The sequence below is a fragment of the Epinephelus moara genome, chromosome 16, assembly GCF_006386435.1.
Source record: "Epinephelus moara isolate mb chromosome 16, YSFRI_EMoa_1.0, whole genome shotgun sequence".
In the NCBI taxonomy this organism is placed as follows: domain Eukaryota; kingdom Metazoa; phylum Chordata; class Actinopteri; order Perciformes; family Serranidae; genus Epinephelus; species Epinephelus moara.
Window position 1 is genome coordinate 24,456,600 of NC_065521.1, and position 23,114 is coordinate 24,479,713.

General features: G+C 42.1%; 1 protein-coding gene across 9 annotated transcripts in view; it reads left to right on the top strand.

Annotated features, from left to right (window-relative positions):
* scn8aa (sodium channel, voltage gated, type VIII, alpha subunit a) overlaps window positions 1-23,114 on the top strand; it is a 62,274-nt gene that overhangs the window by 30,238 nt on the left and 8,922 nt on the right. For 6 of the 9 annotated variants that reach the window (XM_050064053.1, XM_050064055.1, XM_050064054.1 and 3 more), the window contains exons 13-21: window positions 477-612; window positions 851-1,089; window positions 2,825-2,998; window positions 3,904-4,260; window positions 4,399-4,872; window positions 6,790-6,907; window positions 8,389-8,543; window positions 10,505-10,678; window positions 17,168-17,290. In XM_050064053.1, the coding sequence (XP_049920010.1) occupies window positions 477-612; window positions 851-1,089; window positions 2,825-2,998; window positions 3,904-4,260; window positions 4,399-4,872; window positions 6,790-6,907; window positions 8,389-8,543; window positions 10,505-10,678; window positions 17,168-17,290 (1,950 nt within the window). The remainder of the gene's footprint in view (window positions 1-476; window positions 613-850; window positions 1,090-2,824; window positions 2,999-3,903; window positions 4,261-4,398; window positions 4,873-6,789; window positions 6,908-8,388; window positions 8,544-10,504; window positions 10,679-17,167; window positions 17,291-23,114) is intronic. The other 3 variants (XM_050064058.1, XM_050064057.1, XM_050064056.1) reach the window with 1 other exon arrangement.

The following is a 23,114-nucleotide window of genomic DNA, read 5'->3' on the forward strand; positions in this document are numbered from 1 at the left end:
GGAAGATCCAGTAGCATCAATTTGCGAGTAACATTAAAATGGCCAGATTTGGGAGACATTTTGTAAAATAACCTAATGATTATATTGCAATGGCAGCAAAGCCTCCATTATTGCATGACAGGACTGAAAATGCATTCATGCAGAGGCAGTTCTCCTTGCACAATATCGCACAATCCATTTATTATTTAATCGGGATGAGCTAATTACATTCAAACACAATTAGGTCAAGTAGCCCTAGACCACTGCTCCCACTTTGGCTGAGACCTGCATGCATTTACAGCATACACACATCTTCCTTGAAACCAGCATTGATATAGAAAAGATTGAAACATGCCCCCCACCTCAAAAATCTGATCATCAACTACTTTTTCCTGCCAATGCTGTTGTGCACTTCCCTCCGCCGGCCACCGGTGGTGATGTGGGATGGTGTTCATGTCCTCTCCATGGGTGCTTGATTCTTCCTCTCCTCCTGACAGCCGACTACTGAGGTTGAGGTGAAGAAGAAGCTGTCGGGCTCCCTGATGGTGTCTGTGGACCAGCTCAATACCTCCTTTGGGCGGAAAGAGCGGGCCAACAGTGTCATGAGCGTCATTACCAACACACTAGTGGAGGGTACTGCCACTTTAACCCAGCTATTTAACCTGCTCTCTCATTATTCTTTAACTAGGGCTGCTTTCATTTGGTTGATTAGTTTGACATGAATTTCCTGCTTATCTGCTTTGCATATCCAACAGTACCAGATACATACAATGCATACAATTTTGTCTTATCATTTGATACCATTGCATGCGGTATGCTTAAGCACGCTAGTATGTTTGGTTTTGATGTATGATCCGCGCTATGTCTTCAGAACTGGAGGAGTCTCAGCGCAAGTGTCCGCCATGCTGGTATAAGTTTGCTAACACATTCCTGATCTGGGAGTGCTCCCCCAAGTGGATTAAGATCAAGGAGATTGTGAACCTGATTGTCATGGATCCCTTCGTGGACTTAGCCATCACCATCTGTATTGTCCTCAACACCCTCTTCATGGCCATGGAGCACTACCCCATGACCCCTGACTTTGAGGATATGCTGTCTGTAGGCAATCTGGTGAGTGGAAATCTTTTAGTTCATGTTTTTTTAATCTTATCAACCAGTTAAGAATCACTTGTGCTTCTTCTTTGCAGCCCATATAGAGGTGTTGTTTTTGGGACCATAATTGGCAGTTCTTTCCTTGCAAACCCCCCCCCCCCCCCCCCCCCTGCTGTTTTCTTGTATCCATGCATTTCTTCAAATACACATGTTCCCTGTCTTCTCCTGCGATCTCTCTTTCTCTCCTCTGGTTGCTGTTTGCTTCAGTGGGCCAGCCTGCCTCTCTGCTGGTTGGCTGACTGGTGGGGGGCCTGCATTAATATTTCATGGAGCCTGATCGATGAGCTGCTCTAAAATGGTGCCTGAATCATGGCTTGGATAACTCAACCTGGCCATTTTCACTATGAGCATTTTCCTTTTTTTTTAAGGACACTGAGTAAATCTGAGCTCTGGCACCATGATGGGTGTTTTACTATCCAGTATCAGATTTGTAAATATAAGTTGTGTCAGTGTCCCAAAACCAGATGTATCCCAAAAATCACAAATGTAATTACTGTAATGATTAATCACTCAATGTAGATGTGTGTCTTTGCTTGGATACATATATATGGACAGGTATTAATTTACAACTGAAACAACACAGAGATGTGTTATTTATTATTTATGCTCCAGAGACATTTACCAGCAAAGGCCAATGGGTGGCACAGGTGCAGATTTGTAGGTCACCTTGATGCAATATGAGTCATCGTCCTACACACAGACACAGACACACACAGACACACACAGACACACACACACACACACACACACACACACAAACCTTGGATGTACTTACATTGTGTGCTTTATCATTATGTCTGCTCTATGATTGAGGATAACCCTCAGTAATTTATTAGAGCTGCTACAAGACCACAGAAGTGCCATTTCACCTTTACTGACTACAGAACAGCTGGCACACACACACACACACACACACACACACACACACACAAAATCCAGACGTACTGCCTCTTTAAATAATTGGATTCATCCTCCTGGTAATTCATTAACATGCAGTTACCATAGGGATAATTTATAATGTCTAATCTCTTTCAGCACAGTACCCTTAAGACCTGTTCTGTTCTGTTTTGTGTTTTAACTGCAGACAGTACTATTAAATACAGGTGAGGTATTTACCAAATGGTAGTAGCCGTGTCACTGCTCCATCCAGCTCTCGCTGTATTTCCTCTACACCGTTTAGAGGAATGTCTGATCCTTGCTGATCGTCCATGGAATGGAGTTGTGCACTGACATTTTCAGAGCAAAAAAGGACTGGTGTGTTTAGTGCATCTATTGCAATTGATGTTATAAACATAGCAAAAATTGTGCATTCAGTGAGTGACTGAGCTCTTGTTCAGCAAGAGTGATGATTTTCCCTTGACCAATCAATGGACTGCAGTGTTTGTAGCTCTATCTTTTAGTATCGGATCAGAGTGCTTGGTACCTCAACAGAGGGGTGAGTAGGATGAACCGTTTTATTGGTGCAACTTTTGACAAGGAAAACGTGAAAATAACGGTTCTGATATGTAATGAAGTAAACTGATCTGAAGTGGACAGCATTGTGGAAACAAGGCTTATAATGTCACAACTCAGATTACAACAAATATCACAAATTGCACTGTCCATCATGCTTCATCATCTCACATCACCTGTGAACACCAAGGTGTTGAGTCAAATCAGTGTGGTCAAATCTGTTCTCTCTCCTACCTGCCAGGTGTTCACGGGGATCTTTGCAGGAGAGATGCTTTTCAAGCTGGTGGCTATGGATCCGTACTACTACTTTCAGGAGGCCTGGAACTGTTTCGATGGTTTCATCGTGACGCTGAGTTTAGTGGAGCTGGCTCTGGCTGATGTCGAAGGCCTGTCTGTCCTGCGATCATTCCGTTTGGTAAATGCTCATTTTAGTTCCTCTCTAAATAGAGAAGGCATGTAGAGTTAGCATCTTAGCATTTGGAATATGCATAATTTGTAGCTTAAAGTTTACTTTATTCTCTGTGTGTACTCGCAGGCAGCATCTATTGTTTTTCCAAACCACTTTAAATGAAATCACACTCACTTCTGCATGACGAAAGCAGTCTGCCTGACTTTAAGGCCTGCTGATTCAGAGACTATAAAGCTCTCTGTCAACTAGTGTGGAAAGTGTGCACATATAAACTGTGCTTGGCTCTTGCTGGCAGATGAATAGGAAGCTCCGGGCACTAGAGGCACGTCAGGGAAGACAAACCCCATTCATCTGCACACGTTGCCTACACTGCGATATTAGAGCTGGTTAAAAATCAGCAAAGTTTTTCATTAATAGCCATAGCAACTCGAATTTAGCCAGCGACTGTTAGTAAAACAACAGGGGCGGGGGGGCATACACATGTAAACAATACACGTAGATACATAAAGGATATAGAGGGGCATCGAAACCCAACGTGGTGCATTTAAGGAGAGGGATGAGAAGGAGTAGATTTCCTCAGTATTTTTTGTCAACAGTGGTTTTCAAAGCCACTGATGAACTCTGTTTCCCAGCTAAAGACGCATCTTTGAGCCTGCCCCCAAATTCCTCCGTACACAAGCAGTAGGCTGGCAGCCGACCATCAGGCCTTAAAGTCTGGCTGCCTGCTTTCTTCATGCAGAAGTGGGTGTGGTATCAACTAAATTGGATTTGAAAAACAATAGACGCTTGCAGGCAACATACTGTTTATTTATACTGTTTTAACTCCACTGAAGGTAAGCAGCAGGTTAGTACAGCTAAAATGTTGTAGCTCAATCGCATCCCTTCTACTCTTTCCACCCAACCCACTTTAGCTGAGAGTGTTTAAGCTGGCCAAGTCATGGCCCACCCTCAATATGCTGATCAAGATTATTGGTAACTCGGTGGGAGCCTTGGGGAACCTGACTCTGGTGCTGGCCATCATCGTCTTCATCTTTGCTGTGGTTGGCATGCAGCTGTTTGGCAAGAGCTACAAAGACTGTGTGTGTAAAATCTCTCTCGACTGTGAGCTGCCCCGCTGGCACATGAACGACTTCTTCCACTCCTTCCTGATCGTCTTCCGGGTGCTGTGCGGTGAATGGATCGAGACCATGTGGGACTGCATGGAGGTGGCGGGCCAGGCCATGTGCCTCATCGTCTTCATGATGGTCATGGTCATCGGTAACCTGGTGGTGAGTGTCCAGGCTGGGAGGGTGTGCAGGGTTTTTTTTCCCCAAGAAACAGTAGACTGTTGGCTCTCTACCACATCTTTTAGGGGATTATGATGTGGTCAGACATCCAGTCACTGATTACTCATTTTGTGTCCACAGGTGTTGAACCTGTTCCTTGCCTTGCTGCTGAGCTCATTCAGTGCTGACAATTTGGCTGCAACAGATGACGACGGAGAGCCCAACAACCTGCAGATTTCAGTCAGGCGTATCAAGATAGGCATTGCATGGATAAAAGCAAAGATGCGGATATTGGTGGCTAGTTTGCTGAAGAAACCACAGATGGAGGACGAGCAGAAGCCTTTGGATGACATGTATGACAAGAAGCTGAACTGCATTGCCAACCACACCGGGGTGGACATCAACCGTGACCTGGACTACGCCAAGAATGGTAACGGCACCACCAGCGGTATTGGCAGCAGCGTGGGCAAATATATGATCGATGAGGACCACATGTCGTTCATCCACAACCCAAACTTGACCGTCTGCGTGCCCATAGCTGTGGGAGAGTCTGACTTTGAGAACCTCAACACGGAGGACTTCAGCAGCGAGTCCGACAATGAGAACAGCAAAGAGGTCAGTGAGAAGAGCGCATATATTATCCACTCCTAATAGTAATAAATAATAATAATAATAATAATAATAATACAAGTATTCATGCAGACAGTGACAAAAACAGACCAAAATCTGCAGCTTACAAAACAAAATCATCATATCTAAGCCCTTACTAAACAATTGATTTTACTTCTAGAATAACAACAACAAGTATTGTGATGCTGCACATGGTGTTGTTTTTGTTGGTGTGATCCTCAGCTACTACAGACTGTGCAGTTTCCTCTCTCGGGACAGTAAAGCCGTGGGTGTGGCTGGCTACTCTGCACGGTTCAGACACTAATATAACTCCATTACTCAATAATGTCATCTAAAGTGGCTGGACCTTGCAGGCAGTGTGGATGAAATGGACATCTGCTGACGTACATCTTCTGACGAAATGCATTTAGAAGCTTTCAGAGCAGATGATCTGCCATTTGATATTCCATCTCAGTTTTCATGTGGATGATAAGTGACGTCCAAGATTGTTATGATGTGCATCTCAGTTTGGGGAAAAAAACCCTGTGTAATCAAATAGAACTCAAAGTTTTTTTCCTTTACTAAAGACTGAGCCAACACAGTTAGGAAAATATAGCCACAAGCAGTGATTCTGAGGTTCAGGCCAACACAGACTGTTAGAAATTAAACGCTTTGAAGGATCTAGAACTTAAACAGTTTTGTGACACCTGCAAGATAACTAACAGATTGTATGGCGATTGGACAAACACTTCATTTACGTCGATATCTGTGCCAGCCATGCCCTTCTTCAGCAATGCCGTTGCTCTGTATTGGTCAGTTATGAAAATATTTTGGAGACATGTTTCAGCAGCGTAATTAAAAATATCCTCTGACTTCGGTGATGTTTGAACAAACTGTCATTGATTTGTACAAAGTTTTGTGCCGAGCAAAAATGTACCTGTTTGTTTATCAACATAAGTTCACACACGTGGTCTAACATTGTTGTGAAACGTATCATGTGAGTTTTGTAATTACTGGACTAACAATTTTTAATTCATAGTTGGATTTGTGTTATGCCACGCCCAATTTTTTTGCATTTATAATGCCCCCTAGTGGTTAATATGAAGACACTTAAAAGATATGTTTCAGTTCCTTATGTGGACATGTCCTGCAAGTATATGATGCTCAGCCCAGGAGCTGTGGAGTTAGGTCTAATGCTGAGCCACGCCCTGTTTAAAATTTATTGGTGAATACCTTCAATGTGCAAGGAGATATCAGCAAGTTTTTGATCGTTTTTAATAAGCTTGTTCTAATAATGACCCACAGAAAACATGGCACAAATCGGACCTACGGTTTAACAGAAAATGTCAAAACTGCAAAAATGTTGTTGTTTTTTTAAATTCAAAATGGCAAAAAAGTTAGTCAGGCTGACTTTAATGATTCTGATGCAAATATGCAGAGTGAGTGCAGATGAGTGTCTGTACCAAATTTTGTGTAAAACGCACTTGTGGTGTCAGAGTTATGACCTTTCAGAGTTCAACATTTTGACCTTTAATTATAGCGCCCCCATCTGGCCAGTTGGGGTCATATTTCTTTGAACCTTTGAATCAATGGTAAAAATTTCATGTGTGCACAGTCTCACGGGAATTTGCAAAAACATTTGGGAAGAAGATTACGGACAATAAATTGGCACTAAAACAACAGTGTTTCAGCCCTAATGGTTTAAACCCCTAATAACATCAAGTTGTCATTTCCTGACAAGTCCACACTCGTCTTCAGGAGCGTAGTTTTCTCCATAATTAGTCATTCTGTCACCTATGCAATAAAAACTAAAATGTTTCTGAATCTCTGATTCTTTGTTCCTGTGTTTCTTTGTGCGTCTGCATCTGTGTCTGTGTGTGTGTGTGTGTGTGTGTGTGTGCTCATTTGTCCGTGTATCTGCAGCTGGATGACACCAGTTCGTCGGAGGGCAGCACCATCGACATCAAGCCAGATGTGGAGGAGGTGGTGGTTGTGGAGCCAGTGGAGGAATACATGGAGCCAGAGGCGTGTTGGACAGAAGGTGAGACAACTGCTCCCATAGCACCCATTACCTCCACTCCACAGCACAGAGACTCCCTTGGGCTCTTTGGAAATGATAGGGCAGTGATAGGGGTGAAGGGCAGTTTCATTATGAAGGATCACTCACCCATGGAGACTCTACTTGTCAGTCTGTCCGTCTGTCTGTCTTTCTGTCTATGATGCTCACACTAATACACTGATACATAACTACATATAACAGGGAGGGTGGTTTTCCTTCTCTCCTAATGTGAGACGAACATGGATTTTTTTATGTTTCTGTATGCAGTTTGGAGGTACAGTACTGTATGGGCTGTGAAATCACCCCAGCTCAGTTCAGTGCCAGTTTGTCTATGGGATCGAGTAGCATCTTTGAGCAGATGAATGCATTAATAATTAATATTTAATAATTTAATTAGTACTTTATTACTTTTCATACTGTAAGTATTTTCTGATGCTAATACTTTTGTTCTTTTACTTAAGTAAAATTGTGAATGCAGGATCTTTACTTGTAACAGGGTATTTCTAAAGTGTGTATCACAAATTTTACTTGAAGGGGGACTACACTCATTTTCAAAATTCATACATGTTTTTCCTAAGGTCTAAGACAGTCCATAAAAATAGGTAAACATAAACAGCTCTCTCCCAAATCCAAAAACAAGAGTGCTAAAACTCAAATTTGTGATGTCATGGGCATATAAAGTCTGGAGCTGCACTGAGAGCAGCCAGGGGAATATGGTTACACTTCCTGTTTCAGAACTGAGAACACTACAATAAAATAAAACTCATTTGGGTATAAAAGTTAAACAAACATTCCATGGCTCCACAAAATCAGGCTCCCATTCATTGTTTTTGGAGCAGCTCCAGACTTAATACCCTATGACATCACAAGTTTGAGACTTCCTTCTCTGGTTTCTGGCTTTGAGAGAGAGCAGCTCATGTTGACAAATATTGATTGAACTTTCCTCGGCCATGGAAATAACATATACTTATATATATATAATTCTTAATTCAGGTGCTGTTCTCCTTTAAGTAACCCATCTGAGTACTTCCACTTCTGTTGCTTTAAAAAAGCCTGATGACTGTTCGAACTTACAAATGCGTGAATACAAATACGTGGATTCTGTTCAATATATTTCCAAATGTTAGAGAAACCTTTAGGATTTTTATAGGCAAATACTTTGTCAAAAGCCAAGAAAAAAATAGGATAACAATACAGAGTATTCAACCCTTAGCATTGGAGAAGGTGTACTGTGGTTCTTCACTGTAGAAATGTTGTTGCACAATCCAGAAACATCCAGGATTTGAGCTAAGCTTGGTTAACTTAGCTATTTGCTCCACGTTCAAAACAACAGTCAGACTTAAAGCTGCATGCAGGGCTATAAAAAAGGCATCCTCTCAGGATAAGCAGAAAAAATTCTAAACACAGGACTGTAACTTATCTGACTATAACTAAATGCTGTGTCTTCTCCTGTGTGTCCTCAGCTTGTGTTGCAAAGTATAAGTGCTGTGACGTCGACATCACTGTGGGCTGGTGGAAGAGCTGGTGGTTCCTGAGAAAAACCTGCTACCTGATTGTGGAGCACAACTGGTTTGAAACCCTCATCATCTTCATGATCCTCCTCAGCAGTGGTGCCCTGGTGAGGAGGCCTGCTTCTGGCCTGTTACATAAAAACATCAAAGATGTGTTTTTCTTCAGTTTATGTCCCCTAAAGTGACCTTGACTTTGCCGACTTGTATCTGTGCAAAGTGTTACTAGAGAGGTGTTTTCACATTCCTCTACTGAAAAAGCAATGTCTATTTAGTTCCCCAAAATCTGAGATTCAGATGTATACTGGGCATGTTAAATTACATCACTGATATGAAAGCCAATCGCTGTCTGATACAGGAAACACAGACTGGCAGGGAAACAGACTTCAACACAATACCAGCAAAGAAACCTGAAACTTCCAGGGCAGAGCACATTTGTCAGTACAGAGAGTGTGAGTTTGTGTTAGCATAGAGAAAGTTTTGACAGTAAACATGGTAGACTGTGCAGTTTTTTGATGTTAACTGGACCCTGGAGCTTTTTTCCACCATCAACCAAAAACAGCATCTTATCAGATATTATTGTATGTCAGCCACTGCCAGTTACAATAAATTAACAAACAACATAAACAAATAAAAGATGCTAACTACAGTTACATTCTGATATGTCATATGTTAGCCAGTTTTGGTGCACAACAGAGTCTTCATCTGAGTCTGGATCAGAGTGAGGCTCAGACATGTATGGCTTAATCTCTCCGATGTTTCCTCTAACGATAGCCATCTTGATGCGCATGGCTATTTTATCAGTCAACCAGATCCAGAATTTCTCAAAGACTGAGAAACAGGCCCCAGGAAGTGCACAGGGCTTCAAAGCCAATTTTTGTAGTGGCCAAACAGTGGAGTTACAACTTCCAGGTCCATCACATGACGCCATTGGACCCAAAAAGACTTTTGGCAAGACAGATAGCAAGATGGCATCTATTCATTCCAATGGAGCTGCTTGCCAAAAAAAGTTTTTAGCTCCCAGGTTTACTTCTGCAGTATGCAGCCCACTGAATATGAACAATAGCGTTTCTCCCGCTGACCCCGCCCAAGACTTCCCACTCAGCTCATAGACTTTATATTGTGATGATGTCATGGATTTTAAAATCTCCATGGATAAAGAATTCATAATAGAAAGAGTCATAACTCACCATGTTTGCAGTTGGAGGTGTCCTGTCAACAGTTTTACAGACATCTCTTTTATAAAAGACCTGTTTCTCAGCACACATTTTGGCCTGTCAGAGTAGGAAAAGCACTGGTGAAACTGGCGTTAACAGTGGCTTAGTTCCATTAAGTGTCCCAGTAAGCTACTCCAGTGAGCCAGCATGGACACTACCAGGGCCTCCTGGAATGCGGCTTTTATGAATGTTTTAAAATACACCTGTGCTTTTCCTAATATGGCATGTCAAAATGTCTGCTGAGAAAAGGCCTTTTTTTTGCTGCAATACCACAAATGGTCACTGGGAAAAATTGGCAGCAGGAGCATTCCCAGGGGTCTTTTCTGGCCTCCTGTGCCACTGAGCAGCTTTCACAGGAATGAACGGGGCCCCACCTCCTGGGTCGCTGCTGGCCATCTGGGTGCCCTAGGTGAAACTGCTTCCTGGGCCACCTTCAACGCTGTCTCCGGTTCTCTTTATATATCCATGGGGAAAAGAATAGAGTTGCTTCCGGCCCCTTTTTCATTCCTATTTATTTATCTTTTATGTCGGAACACCATGTTAAACCAAATATTAATCATAGGAGAGTGTTTTCACAGACTTTAAAATGTGTCTAGAGAGGGACTTTAGTTTGAGAGCAGAAAATATATTGATCTCTAAATGATACATGCATTTCATTGACAAGCATGTCAAATTCTACTAAAGCAAGAGCAGAGACAGATGCAAATTTACATGAGCTGAGGCAATCTAGTAAATCACTGTAAATCACTGCTGTAGTGCTGTGTACAGTTCCATTAGTGGAATCAAATCATGAGGTGTAATATTTCCCTCGCCATCCTTCTTATAGCTGACGCATGTTTCCTGTTTCTCCACAGGCCTTTGAGGATGTGTACATCGAACAGAGGAAGACCATTCGAATCATTTTGGAGTACGCTGACAGGGTTTTCACTTACATCTTCATCCTGGAGATGTTGCTGAAATGGGTGGCTTATGGTTTTGTGAAGTATTTCACCAACGCCTGGTGCTGGCTGGACTTCTTCATTGTGGATGTAAGTTCAGCTCTTGTTTCCTCTCGTGTGTGAAGTAGAGTAGAGAAGAAGAGCAGTTATTTTGTCCTCAACCACACCCTGGTCCAACAGCAACACACTGAAGATAAACACAGTCTATTAAGCAGCAGAGCTAAGGCTAATCTCTGCTGTAATCATTTGTCTTTTGCTTTACCAGATTGTTATGACGTCATTAGACTATATATATGATATGGATGTAGGATATAGTGTTTTACATTTCTAAGTGTTGCCCTTATTGTTGTCTGTTGGGTGTGGTTAGGTTTGTAAGATAGGTTATTAATTGAAAATCTGCTTTGTGGCTTGCATTAGGTGAGAGGGCATGTTGTTTATAATAAGAAGCCTCTTTATTTGGTTTATTTTAAGGACAGTGTTTTACAAGACTCTACTGCAGTCTGTCCATTTCACATGCACACATGCAGGAGTCACCTTTTACAATCCATTAAGCAACAATCCCTATTTTGTACTTGGTTTATCACTCTGAGATGCTTGAATATGTACAACAATTATCTGCTTGTAAATTAAAACACTTTCTCCAGTGTTTTCTTTCTTGGTGCAGACAGAATTAGAAGAAATTCACATTTGAATGCACAGCTATTCAGGCATAATGCCAACACAAATTACAGTCAGCCAATCAAGAACCAAGCTGATTGACTACAACCATATTCAAGTCATGCTCAGAGCAAAGGGACGTGTCAAAGATGTGTTTCTGTAAAGCTGTCTTTGCCTGTGTCTCTGACCTGTAAGATGTTTGATATGTGCCTTTGTCCTCTCTCTTTGTGTACTTTTCTGCTCCTTGTGTCAGTCAAGATTGAAAGACTGGAACAGGGAAAATTCTTAAATCTATCCCTTGTTAGTGACATAGATTACCACGTTTTTATCTTGATTTGTCTGTTTTAAAGACGACATAACCTCAGACTGTGAGGTGTCTGTGAGGGATTTCAAGAAGAGATTTCAGTATGGGGGAGAAATAAGGGAAACAGTTCCATGGCCAGAAGCTGAAAGCATTTTAATTTTACATAAATGCTGAATTAAGGAGTGATCTGCCCTGAGTGGCAGAATTGGATAGAATAAGAATTTCCCTGATTTCTGACTTTCTCCTTGAACTAACCACCTCTCCGCAGTGTCCAACACCTCAGCCACTGCCTGTGAATGGACTCCTATCAATGGCCAGAGGTTGCCATGTTGATTCATTATAAGCTCCTGTGTCCCAGATCCCATGCAGCAAACATACATTTATTACTACAGACAGTGCAGACATCCATTCATATACAGTTTGTATGGCTAAATGAAATGTTTCACCCCCTAAATGACAACTGCTCAGCCCTTGTTACATAGCGGTTGTGATGAAAACTTGTTTTTTCTTGCATGTCTCCAATTCATGAATAGAGTCATAGTCCATTTTAAAAACTGTATCAAAACATCTGTTTACACACTTTTACACATATCAGTCTTACCTTATCTTATCTTATCTTATCTTATCTTATCTTATCTTATCGTACAGTATAATCGGAAGTGTCATTTATCCAGTTGTATGCTCAGTAATTCCCATACACATGCATTTTCGCTAAAACCTTACTATTTAAAACTGATCTCCTCAGGGAAGGCTCTGTGTTTTGTGACCCATGCACCACCCGAACCAGCCTTGTTATGCAGACTTCTTCCTTTCCTACTCTCATCAGCGCATTGATCAAGTGATCGCAGCCCTCCCAAATACATGGGTTATACATGAATTACTGGCTCATGATTAAGTGGGATACATACCAAATTTGGTACATTATTTTTTGTAGGTATACATAAGAACAGTGCATGAGAACAGACTCAATTCATTAAGGATTTTCTCAGTTTTTGGATTCTTCGTTCACCCTGTAGGCATGCAAGAAAAACAGTTCCCTTCATGAATTCTACATAAATCAGGGCGAGTAAGTGACATACAGATGATCATTTTGGGGGTGAAGTATTTCTTTAAAATTACACATCAGTTTGTAAAGACTTCCTAAAGATTCAGCATACAGTTTTTTTAAACAGTGTTTTCAAGGTTGACCCATACAGCACACATAGAGCTTGTAGCAAGTGTAATCATATCACACTGTACTGATTCTGGTTATTGCCATTGTAGACTCCCTCCCTGTAGGTGTGTTGTCAAGCCCAACACTTGGGACAGTGCAGGGCGCCATGTCTCCCAAGTTGTGAACATGTCACAGAGAGTGATATCCCTCCTCCCCTCTTTCCCCGTCCTCCTTTCATTCCCTCTTGAAAGTGTAACCTCAGGAATGTGGTGATATTGTGCTGAGATGTAATGATGGTGGGTGACAGGCGGCCGGCGGTAAGTTTGGTCTTCACTAACGCTCCCCCTCCAAAAAAAAAAAAAAAAAAAAGATACTTGTGCTTGATGAGTCTGGGTTGTGTTGTGGCCTGACTGTGCCTCTGTGTTGTGGGGTGAAACCATTGCCATGGACTCAGACAGGGGGGGCACCATCATTAGACCGGCCTGTATTTTTCTCTGAGTGTGGATGTGCCTGACTCTTTGTGTGAGTCTGCTCCTCCTCATTTCCCTTCTGTTATTGTATCTTTCTGTTACCCATTTGATTTGTGTCCACCTGATTTTCATTATGAAGAATGGTTTTGTATTTTCTATGTATTGGTTAAAAAGTCGCGGCGCAAGAAATATAATGCCAGAAAGTTGAGGATTTTGTTAAATTAGTTAAGAGATAGACTTTGCAGCATAGTTACTGGAGAGCACAGCTGAATATTTGCAAAGTAAGGTAGTATATTTGATTGAGATTTCATATTGTATGAGGAATAATCCATATGTATCTTTTATTAGCTGTTTAAAGGTTCTGTATGTAACTTTCAGAAAATAGAAATCCTTGTCACTAGTGACACTGTCCCTGAGGCCGGTGAACTGCAGTCAGCATTATGTTCTTCGTGCTCCGGTGCCTGACTGTAGGCATTGGCCAAAACAGTGACAAATACGAGACTTACAGTGATTGACCATCATTACATTGATAGAAGGCTGGAAAATAAATCTCAATCAGCTTGCACAGCCCGCAGACCCCCCGCCTTACTCCCTGCCACAAGGACACTACTTCCCTGGCACAAAACGGACAGCAGCTCAGACCTTAGCCACTGTAGCAACTCAAATTCTGCCAGCACAAACCCCAGCCCCAGGGTTCATAGCAGGCTGGTGGCCAGCGGCAGCAACAAAGTGTGCTGATCGAATAGGGACTTAGGGTGGTTGAGACAAAAGTCTGGGATCAGACCCCCCCGCACTGGAGCGCTCGGTCTTGCTCTGGCTGAATTCGAGTTGCTACAGGACGCTAAGTGAAGCTCCTTCTTTGCTGAACCGTTGCTGCAAAATGTTTAACTGAAACAGCATGTGTAGGCTTTTTAACAAACGTTGGTGCTGGTCGTTTGTTGGTGTTAGCGGACTCCATTTCTTAGCTTACATTAGCTACTGTTGCACACTGTTAGCACTGTGGCGGAGCTGAACCATAGATGTATAATAACAACTAGTTACCAGACGACAAGATTGCATCTATTCATTCCAATGGAGCTGCTTGCCAAAAAAAGTTTTCCAGCTTCTGGGTTTACTTCGGCAGTATGCAGCCCAGTAAATATGCGCAGTAGTAGTTTTAAAATGCTTTTCTTGGCTTGAGGAAAGTTTGAAAAACATAAAACTACTATTGATCAGGAATTCATAATAGAATGAGTTGTAATTGACCTTGCTTGCAGTTCAGGGTGTCCCCGTCAACAGTTTTGCAGATGTTGCTTTTACATTGGTGATCTATGGGGAAAATGCTTTATGAACTGCAGCGGATTTTTTTTTTTGTCTTCAATACCGCGATTGGCCACTGGGAAAAATTGGAAGCAAGGCTAAGTGGAATTTCTGGGGGCTTCACTGTTCCATACTGTTAGCACTGTGGCCCAGCTGAAGAGAGACAAGGCATGGGCAAGCGCATAACATCACAACCTTCGGGTTTTCTGTGAAAAATATTGCCCGAGTCCTTTGCATAGAAGTCAGTCCAAGCTGCTACAGAGGAAGTTGGGGAAAGTTTCAGTTTTTAAATTACGTTACAACCTGTTCACCCATTGCCAAGAACAAACGATTTATACTGGTGAAAAGTTACATACAAAACTTTTAAAATGACAAACTAGACAGGGTAGGTGACTCTTATTTAAAAGTAATGCTGAGTATGAATGTGAGGATGATAGGTGTCATACTCCATTCATCTTTCTTTTTCACTCAGATTATTATCATTGTTTTGTTGTGTTTTCCCCTTTGTTTTTAGTTTGGTTTATTTCTGTTTGGTTTGTGCTGTCGTCATCATGGGATCACAGCCCCAGATGTCATTGGCCTTGCCTTGCAGAGCTCTGTGAGAAGGACGTTGAGGCGCTGAGGTCACTACCACACAGCTGGCCCAGCGGGGGGCCAGAGGCCAGGCACCCCAATGGGGGGCTCTCCAAGGGGTCAGGCTGAAGGTGACAATTACCCCAAACACTGTAGTGTAGATCAAGGCAAAATCTTTATTTTACTGTCCCCCACCAGAACAGCTGCTTACTTATTTGAGAGGTGAGGTTATTGATTTAAATAGGGGCTTTGTGCCAGAGAGTAAGTACTTAGAGAAATCCTGGACTTGATGTTTGAACATGTTCCAGCATTCACATGTACAGTAAGAAGTCTGAATCCATGCTGCCACCTTTTCTGCTGTTCTTTCCATAAGTTTTGATGCATTCCACCTTTAAACAGTCAAAAAGTTGGTCTCTTGAAATCCACGCTGATATTGGCATCAGTCAAAATGAAGATTTTGCCTGTTATAAAATCTCCCTCCGTGACTTTGGTAAGCTTTGGATGTTGTTCTTGCGGTGAGTTTGACCGGTTGGTGTCGGTGGCTGGTTGGAGGTGCTTTCACATGTGTTCACTGTTGATATTTTTCCTTATTTGTAAGGAACTGGTACTCCCCCTGTTTCCATCCCTCCAGCATCCAGACCGAGATTACAGTTAGGAAAAAATGAAAAGACCTCCCGAGGATACAGTTCCTGTGATCATGTACTCAATCTTAAACAAATTTCTCTCTATTTGACGTAATTGTAATACGGCTGCCCACTCCTGCATTTTGCATCTAGAATAATCTGCATTCAGCCAAAGAATCCTTCATTACAAAGCTACCCTGTGCAGCAGACAGCATGTAATGGCCGTCTTAGCATACTTGAAGTGACTTCATCAAGGCTAAGTCATTTCTGCACATCTCACCATCCCTCAGAGAACATTAGTGCAGCTTATTGACCGCAATCACCATTGTCCATTTCCTCCTTTGTTAACAATGCAATACTATACATGTGTTCATCTTAGATCAGCTATGTGGCCCAGAGCTATATGGGATTCACAAACCATAACAGTCCACTTTACCTAAATTTACATTGATTTATTACAGCTATAGCAGTTCTGTACATTTATTATGGTGCTGTGAATGGTTGTATGTACAGTTTTGTGAATTAATGACATAATATAAGGTGTTTTATTGAGTGTTTTTGAATAATGATAGCACACTACAAAGTGTTCTTTGGCTGCAGCAATGGTTCGGTGGCTGCTGTCGGACTTGAGAGGGGCTGCGCCAGTTTCTTTGAGGTTGTGTGCTGTTATTGTTAACTGTGTGTAACTCGACTGTACTCTGTGTATTTTTGTCCTTTCAGTGCCATCCAGTGCTAATAACTATATCCGGTCTGCCCTTAACCTCCATCCCTGTTTCTTGTGCGTGGTTCATGTGACTGTGGCTCTCCTACTTGACTCTAAATGCTGTGTGACAATTTGATTTAATGTCTGAGAAAGAGAATGGCAAAATGACACACTTGTACATGTTTACTTGTATTCTTTCTCTTAGGTTCCATTAGTTTGTCTGTCTTAAATTATATGGGATTTTATGCCTCAGCCCAAGAGCGACATGGAGAGACAATGTTAGAGGGGCAAGGGTAAGGCTCTCAAGTCTGTTGGGTTTTTATCAGCTTCTACAGGGTAACCTCTCTCCTTCCCTCCCTCCCCAACTCCTCTTCCTCTGCCCCCCCAGTCCCTTCGCTTGTATCTTTACTAAATCATGTAGCACTCTTTTCTGCCTAATTTACCCTCTATTTGAGTCTTATGTCTCTATCTCCTCTCTTTCTCTCTCAATCACAAATTTCTTTGCAGGTACAAAGGACTTTTCACACCACGTCAACTGCCCCAAAATAACAGACAAACAATCCCTATGGCGTACTGCTACTAAAAATACTACGCACATAAAACCTATACTAAACATTGACCTTCTCTCTCAGTGTATATACATGTATAAATGCAATATTATACATGCATATACATGCATAGATTTATGTGTGTATGTCAAGCAACTCTCCGCCTATGCCAGGGCCGTCTCTCTTCCCTAGTGAATATTCTCACTTCTAACAGTTTGGAACCTCTTTTGCTTCTCTGTTTTTGTGTAGGTGTCTATAGTCAGCCTTGTAGCTAATGCGCTGGGCTACTCCGATCTAGGGCCCATTAAATCACTCAGGACACTAAGGGCCTTGAGACCCCTCAGAGCCTTGTCACGTTTTGAAGGGATGAGGGTAAGATCCAAAGCTAAGCAGCTGATCCTTCCGCATGCCCATTCAACAGTTTAAAGCATGCTAGAACTGATCTTAAAAAAAAGTAAGACAACAAGGAAAACCCAAAATATTGGGGGATTGTTTTTAAAACCAGGAAATGAAAGCCAAGAAGTCACCTTTCCATGCGCAATCCTGTACCATGCCTTTGTTAGAGCGAAAGAACAAGTCATGATGCAGCTGGGAGACTGAGTAAAGTAACAGTAAAGTTGTATTGCCAGCAGAACAACATGCATTTCAATTGAATTGTATTAAACAAACAAAACAATACATACAAATTGATTTGTTTCATGATAAAACATTACCCAAAGAGTAACAGAAATATTTTCACAAAGCTGCCTCATCACATAAGTGACGAACTAGAAATTCTGATACTTCATCTTACTTTGTTTCTTCCTGATTGGCCAAAGTGAATGTGAAATTGGTCAAAGCTAACCAAACTTACATGTCATTTCATAGAGCATCCAGATCAACAGTTAGCTCTTCATTTGGCCTGATTCTCAACCACTGCTTTTAAATGAGACCCCCCCCCCCCTCCCCTCCACATGCCCCCCTGCTCCCATAAACCCCCCCACCCTTCTTCCCCTCCCCAGCTCTCACCATCTCTCAATGCATCGAGAACAACCAGCAGGAACCAGGGAGCTGCAGGACAACAAAACCTTTGCCCAACCAGTCACACCAAAACTCTGCATCCAGGGCGGCTGCCAAATAACCACTCAGAGAAATCTGTTCCATCCACAGTCACACATCTGCAAAATTAACATTGGCAAACATTTGCCTCCCGTTCACTTCTATTCAATGCTAGCGAAGGGGGGAATATACATTTGCTTCTGGTGGCAACGCAAATGCGGAAATTTGCATCTTTGCATTGCACGGAGTTCAACTTTGGTGAACTTTGACTGGAGAAGTCACAGCCTCAACCAGCAGCAAAGAAGTATGTGTGGAAGAGACTTTTATTTTTGCCGTGTTTAACCAGCCAATATTATTTGATATTGGCCAAGAAAAATAAAAACTGCTCTACATGAGAGACGCTGCCTGGCTGGCAGTGAGTCAGTAGACAGGTGTGGAACATAAGAAAATGGAAAATGTACCAATAACATAATATTTCAAGCCATCGATTTGCAAGCTAACGTTCATTTGTAAGCCAGCAAACTAGCTAACATTAACTGTCAGCATCACATCTGGCACTACCCACATTCAGAACAAATAGCACCTCGTGGTGGTCACTTGCCTGCATTCGCTCATGTGTGACCATGCCTTCAAGGCCCAGACTCCCCAAACCAACATCAAAGAACTGGTAGCAATGAAGGCTGACTTCTGTATTGCCTCACGTCACCTGTATCTTGGCCAAAAAGTTGCACTCGAACACACACTAGAATTCTCCATACCAGCAGGCAGTGGTAGTCTGTATTGGTCATTCAAAAAGGGAAACTAGAAGACCGACAGGATGGATTCAAGATGCAAGTTAGCCAGTTAGCACATTAACACACATTAACACAACCCGATGTTGAAAGAACAAATTATATTTACTGTGTGCCGGCGAACAATAACACAAACAATTACGAGCCGTTTCTTCAAAAGAGCTTAATTGTTAAAAAATTAATATTACCTAATATAACAAGTTTGTTTCGATTTCACATCACTTCCATTTTTCCTCATGTGCTGAGCTGCCAATCAGTGATTTTATTCACAACCAGGCTCGCTGTCTCCTGCGCACATTCAATATGCTGAATTGGCCAAAAAAAAGCTTAGAAGAGCCAACTAGTGCCAACAGTGTGGGACACACCATAAAAGCGAAGGCAACAGACACTCATGCATGGCCCAACATTGACTGATGGCCAACCATGGGCTTGGTAGTTCAAAGAGTAATCACTTGCGATTAGTTGCTTAAGCCGTCTCTTCCAAACACATCTAATTGGTTGTCTCTGTGACTGGTGGTAGCAATAGGTTGCACCTGGTTGTTGTCACCCATAGCCCTCCCTTGTCCCTTTCTGTCTCTCTAACTCTTGATCTCCTCTTTTACTACTCACTACTCTTGGACTGGTTGCCTTGTCTTCTAGTCTGAGCTTCTCCTTCTCACCTCAGCCCCTCCCCACCTCCTCTTCAGCCCCACATGTGCAGCACTGTGCGGCACCCACCCCACCCTTCCCCCTCCTTCTCCTCTTCTTCCACACCCCCTTATCCTTCCGCTACTCACTCCACCTCGACCCGGTTCGGCTGGGCCGGACCGTTGGAGGGTCACCACACTCTCTCCTGCTTGTCCAGGATCTTTCTGCATCAGGGACTGAGACAGAAACCACACACTCACAGTGTTGTGGCTTTGGGAGGAAAATATTTGTTAAGCTTCTGCCGGCGTCAGCACTTTGGGTCGCACCATCCCACCAACTGATCCGCTAACGATCCATTCTGGTGGCAGGTTATTACTGTAGTTTTTGTAAACATCGTCCTTGTTAAATACGTAAAATCATTTTTAGTGCCTTCCTTTGGGAATGCAGGCAGAAGCTTAGCAAATATGCTAGGCTGCCATTTCACACAAGGCATTACTGCTGTCATGTCATGGCACCACATACTGTCGCGCATACAGCAGGCCCTGGCTTCCTGTTGCCTTCCACTCCCACAGGAAGTGAAACTGGGAGGCAACAATGGGCCCAGTTAAACTCTGACTTTGAGTTCTGGGTCTTCGTGGGTGGTGGCCCATAGGTGTACTAGCACTACAGCGTTCGGACAACACTCTCAACCCTAGACAGACAATGTGTCGCCCCTCTTTAGTATGTCCCAAAAATGACAGACCTGCAGGAGATGAAGGCCTGTGCATTAATCTAGTGGGTGGATTGACTGTAAATTTATTGTCTCATTCATACGAGATATCCAGCGACTAAAATGTGATGCCGTTGCACATGAGACATCAATGCTTTTAGGTCCTGGATAGGCTTTATGGATGTTGTCATGAATGTTTCACTGAAATTTCATAGGTTTAATTGTTAATTGTGGGATGGGAAATAGACCTCTTAATTATTATGTCATTTTTGGGGTTGGACATCATGGCACATTTGCTTTAATAGAGTGTATTAATACCAGTGCCCCTATGAATGACCTTATTCACTGGGTGTATGTGGTAAGAATGGTGCGGGTGGCCCAGTCATGCAAAGGGAAACAAACAGAGGAATTTGACCCTGCTGTATCAATTTTTTACTGTAATGTCTATGTTCATCAATTGAGTTACCATTTTGTTTGAACTGAAAACAGAAAATTTGAGGTCAAAGCAATAAATAAATGAATAGGGAAGTACATGAATGGAGAGATGACACCGTATGAAAGAGATTCTGGAGAGTTAGAATGATGAGAACGTATATATATATCCCCGCTGGTTGAGTATTACGGCACGACGCATCGCTGAGGCCAACGCAACTCAACAGCGCCGAGCGAGCAGTGCAGCTTCAATTGGACACATTGCACTGCTTAACATGCAATGATAACGGGCTGTTCTGACTACCTACTTTGCTGTCTCTTTCTCTCAATGCTGCTTTGTAATCTTGGTCTTACTTTTTTAAGCAATGCATTGTACAGGAATGACATCTCTAGCCATCTTTACCCCACTTTCAGTAAATCCCCTTTTTCCTGACGAACCTGCTGACCTTTAAGTTTCATCAAAGATTTTGAAATGACATTGATTTTGGTAGTTTTATCTTTGCCAGCTATTAAGGGTATCAGTCATCACGGGGCCTTTGGATGTAACCTCCAAACCCCAATCACTTTAATGGCCTGTCTTCACCAGGAGCAGGCCAACACATGTTATATGAGCAGCCATGTGTTGCAGATATTTGTCAGATACCATGTTAATATCAGAATGGCTCGTCAGATGCACAAGCAAAGCTTCAACCATTACCTCTTTAGCTGCTATCTCTCTATCCACACATTTCTCTATTTATTTATTTATTGATTTGAGCGGTTCTTGAGATTGCACAATGCCATGTAACACGCATGTACTATAACTGCTGATGCACATTATGCATTTTTGAAAGCCATTTTCCCTCTTTCTGAGAATGCTTTCCACACAGCATGGCCTAATTCTTTTTTTTAAACACTGAGTTTTTGAAAGCGGTTCAATTGTATCTCAGATCGAGCAAGGAGTCATTCTCTCAGCGAGTGCAATGGCAACACCGTGAGTGAAAGAGCGTTTTTTATAGGTCTATAATTATATTTGAAAAAACATTTTAGCATTTTATATTAGGCACAATATTTTAACGGTGTGCCCTCTGTACAGCTCAAATTTAAGATTCAGCACGAGTCAGCCTGTGAAGGTCGTGTACGCGCTGAGAGAATCCTGCTCCTCCCTGTCTGTCTGTAATGAGGAGGGAATATGGCTCCATAAAACGAGTCTGCCAAAGACATGCATGCTCAGCTGTCTGCCTGAGAGCTGCTGGTCGGCCTGCCTAACACTGGTAGTGAGCGGTTCACTATGTGCTGAGCTTATTACTGGCTATGATAAATCTACGGGGAATCAGATTGGATTGCTTGAAAGGCCTAGATTTTGGGTGGTGGGAATTATTATTCATAAGTTGATTTTTTTTACTGCTTTAGTTTGAGTTATTGTTTGACTTAGTTATGGGAAAGGGTAATTAAATTAAGAATATTGACTGTCTAAGGTTGGGGTGGTAAGAGTGGACACTTCATAGTGGTATGGCAAACACTTTAAAAATGACATTTTAAGCTTACAAAGTTAACATTTACAAATATGAGCGCAACTATTTTCTCAAAATATTATAAACTGTGTTTCTCACAAACCTGTCAAATGCTCCCATTATTATTTAATGCTATTATTTCTGGATTAAAATAAATGTAATAAATATATGTAAAGGTGAAATAATAATAGGAGCATTTAAAAGTTTTTTACATTAAGTCTTCGGAGAGATAAAGCTTTAGAAAAGAGCCCCCGGGAAGCAGTGTGTGAGCATGTGCCTGAGTGTGTGTTTATGTATGGTGTGTGTCTGTAACCTTATGAAAAACAATATTAGAGTCACATATGTTGTAAAGTGTACAATTTGAACTCACTATTTCTGTTTTATATTTTACCCCAGACTTTGCAAGCAGTGTTACTATCAGACAAGTTTCCAGTGTCGGAATAACATAATGAGAGTTTTACCTCAGTTGGTGTGTGCTCCCATGATCACAATCGTTTTGTGGAAGATTGTCATAAAACTCAGTGCAAGCTGTCTTAAGTCATTTTTTTTCTTATCTTGGCGTTTTTAGTCTCAGCTCATGCAAATAGTGAAGTTCACTGAAGTTCACTAAACTGTGTCAGCAACCGCTAGGTGCGCTCTCTCCAGCATCAAACAGGAGGCAGCAAACCGGGTAGTCAGTGAATATGGAGGGAACTCCGGGGATGAGCAAGTCTGTTCTATTGGACTGTGGAATAGGAGAAGAAACTGGTGGGGTGAACAAGATTCTGTGTTTAATTTGGCGTGTATCTGATCCACCAACCAGAGTGTATTTTAGTGATCTAAATTATAGAAACGGTCTGCCTCTCATTCCCACAGTCTTCTCCCTCTAAAATAGTGCAGCTAAACACAGAAGGCCGAATGGTGAGTTGAGGCGACAAAATCCAAAATGTAAAGTTTGTAGGTAAATACAGTTTATCTCTATGGATTATACTGATATGCAGTTGACAAGAGTACCGTTGACATACGAGGTCTTTTATAGTGTGTGTGCAGACATGTAAGGAACTATTAATATGTCACATTTTTTAAAAGGGAGTTTGGCTAAATATTTTCCACCAGAGCAGGATGAA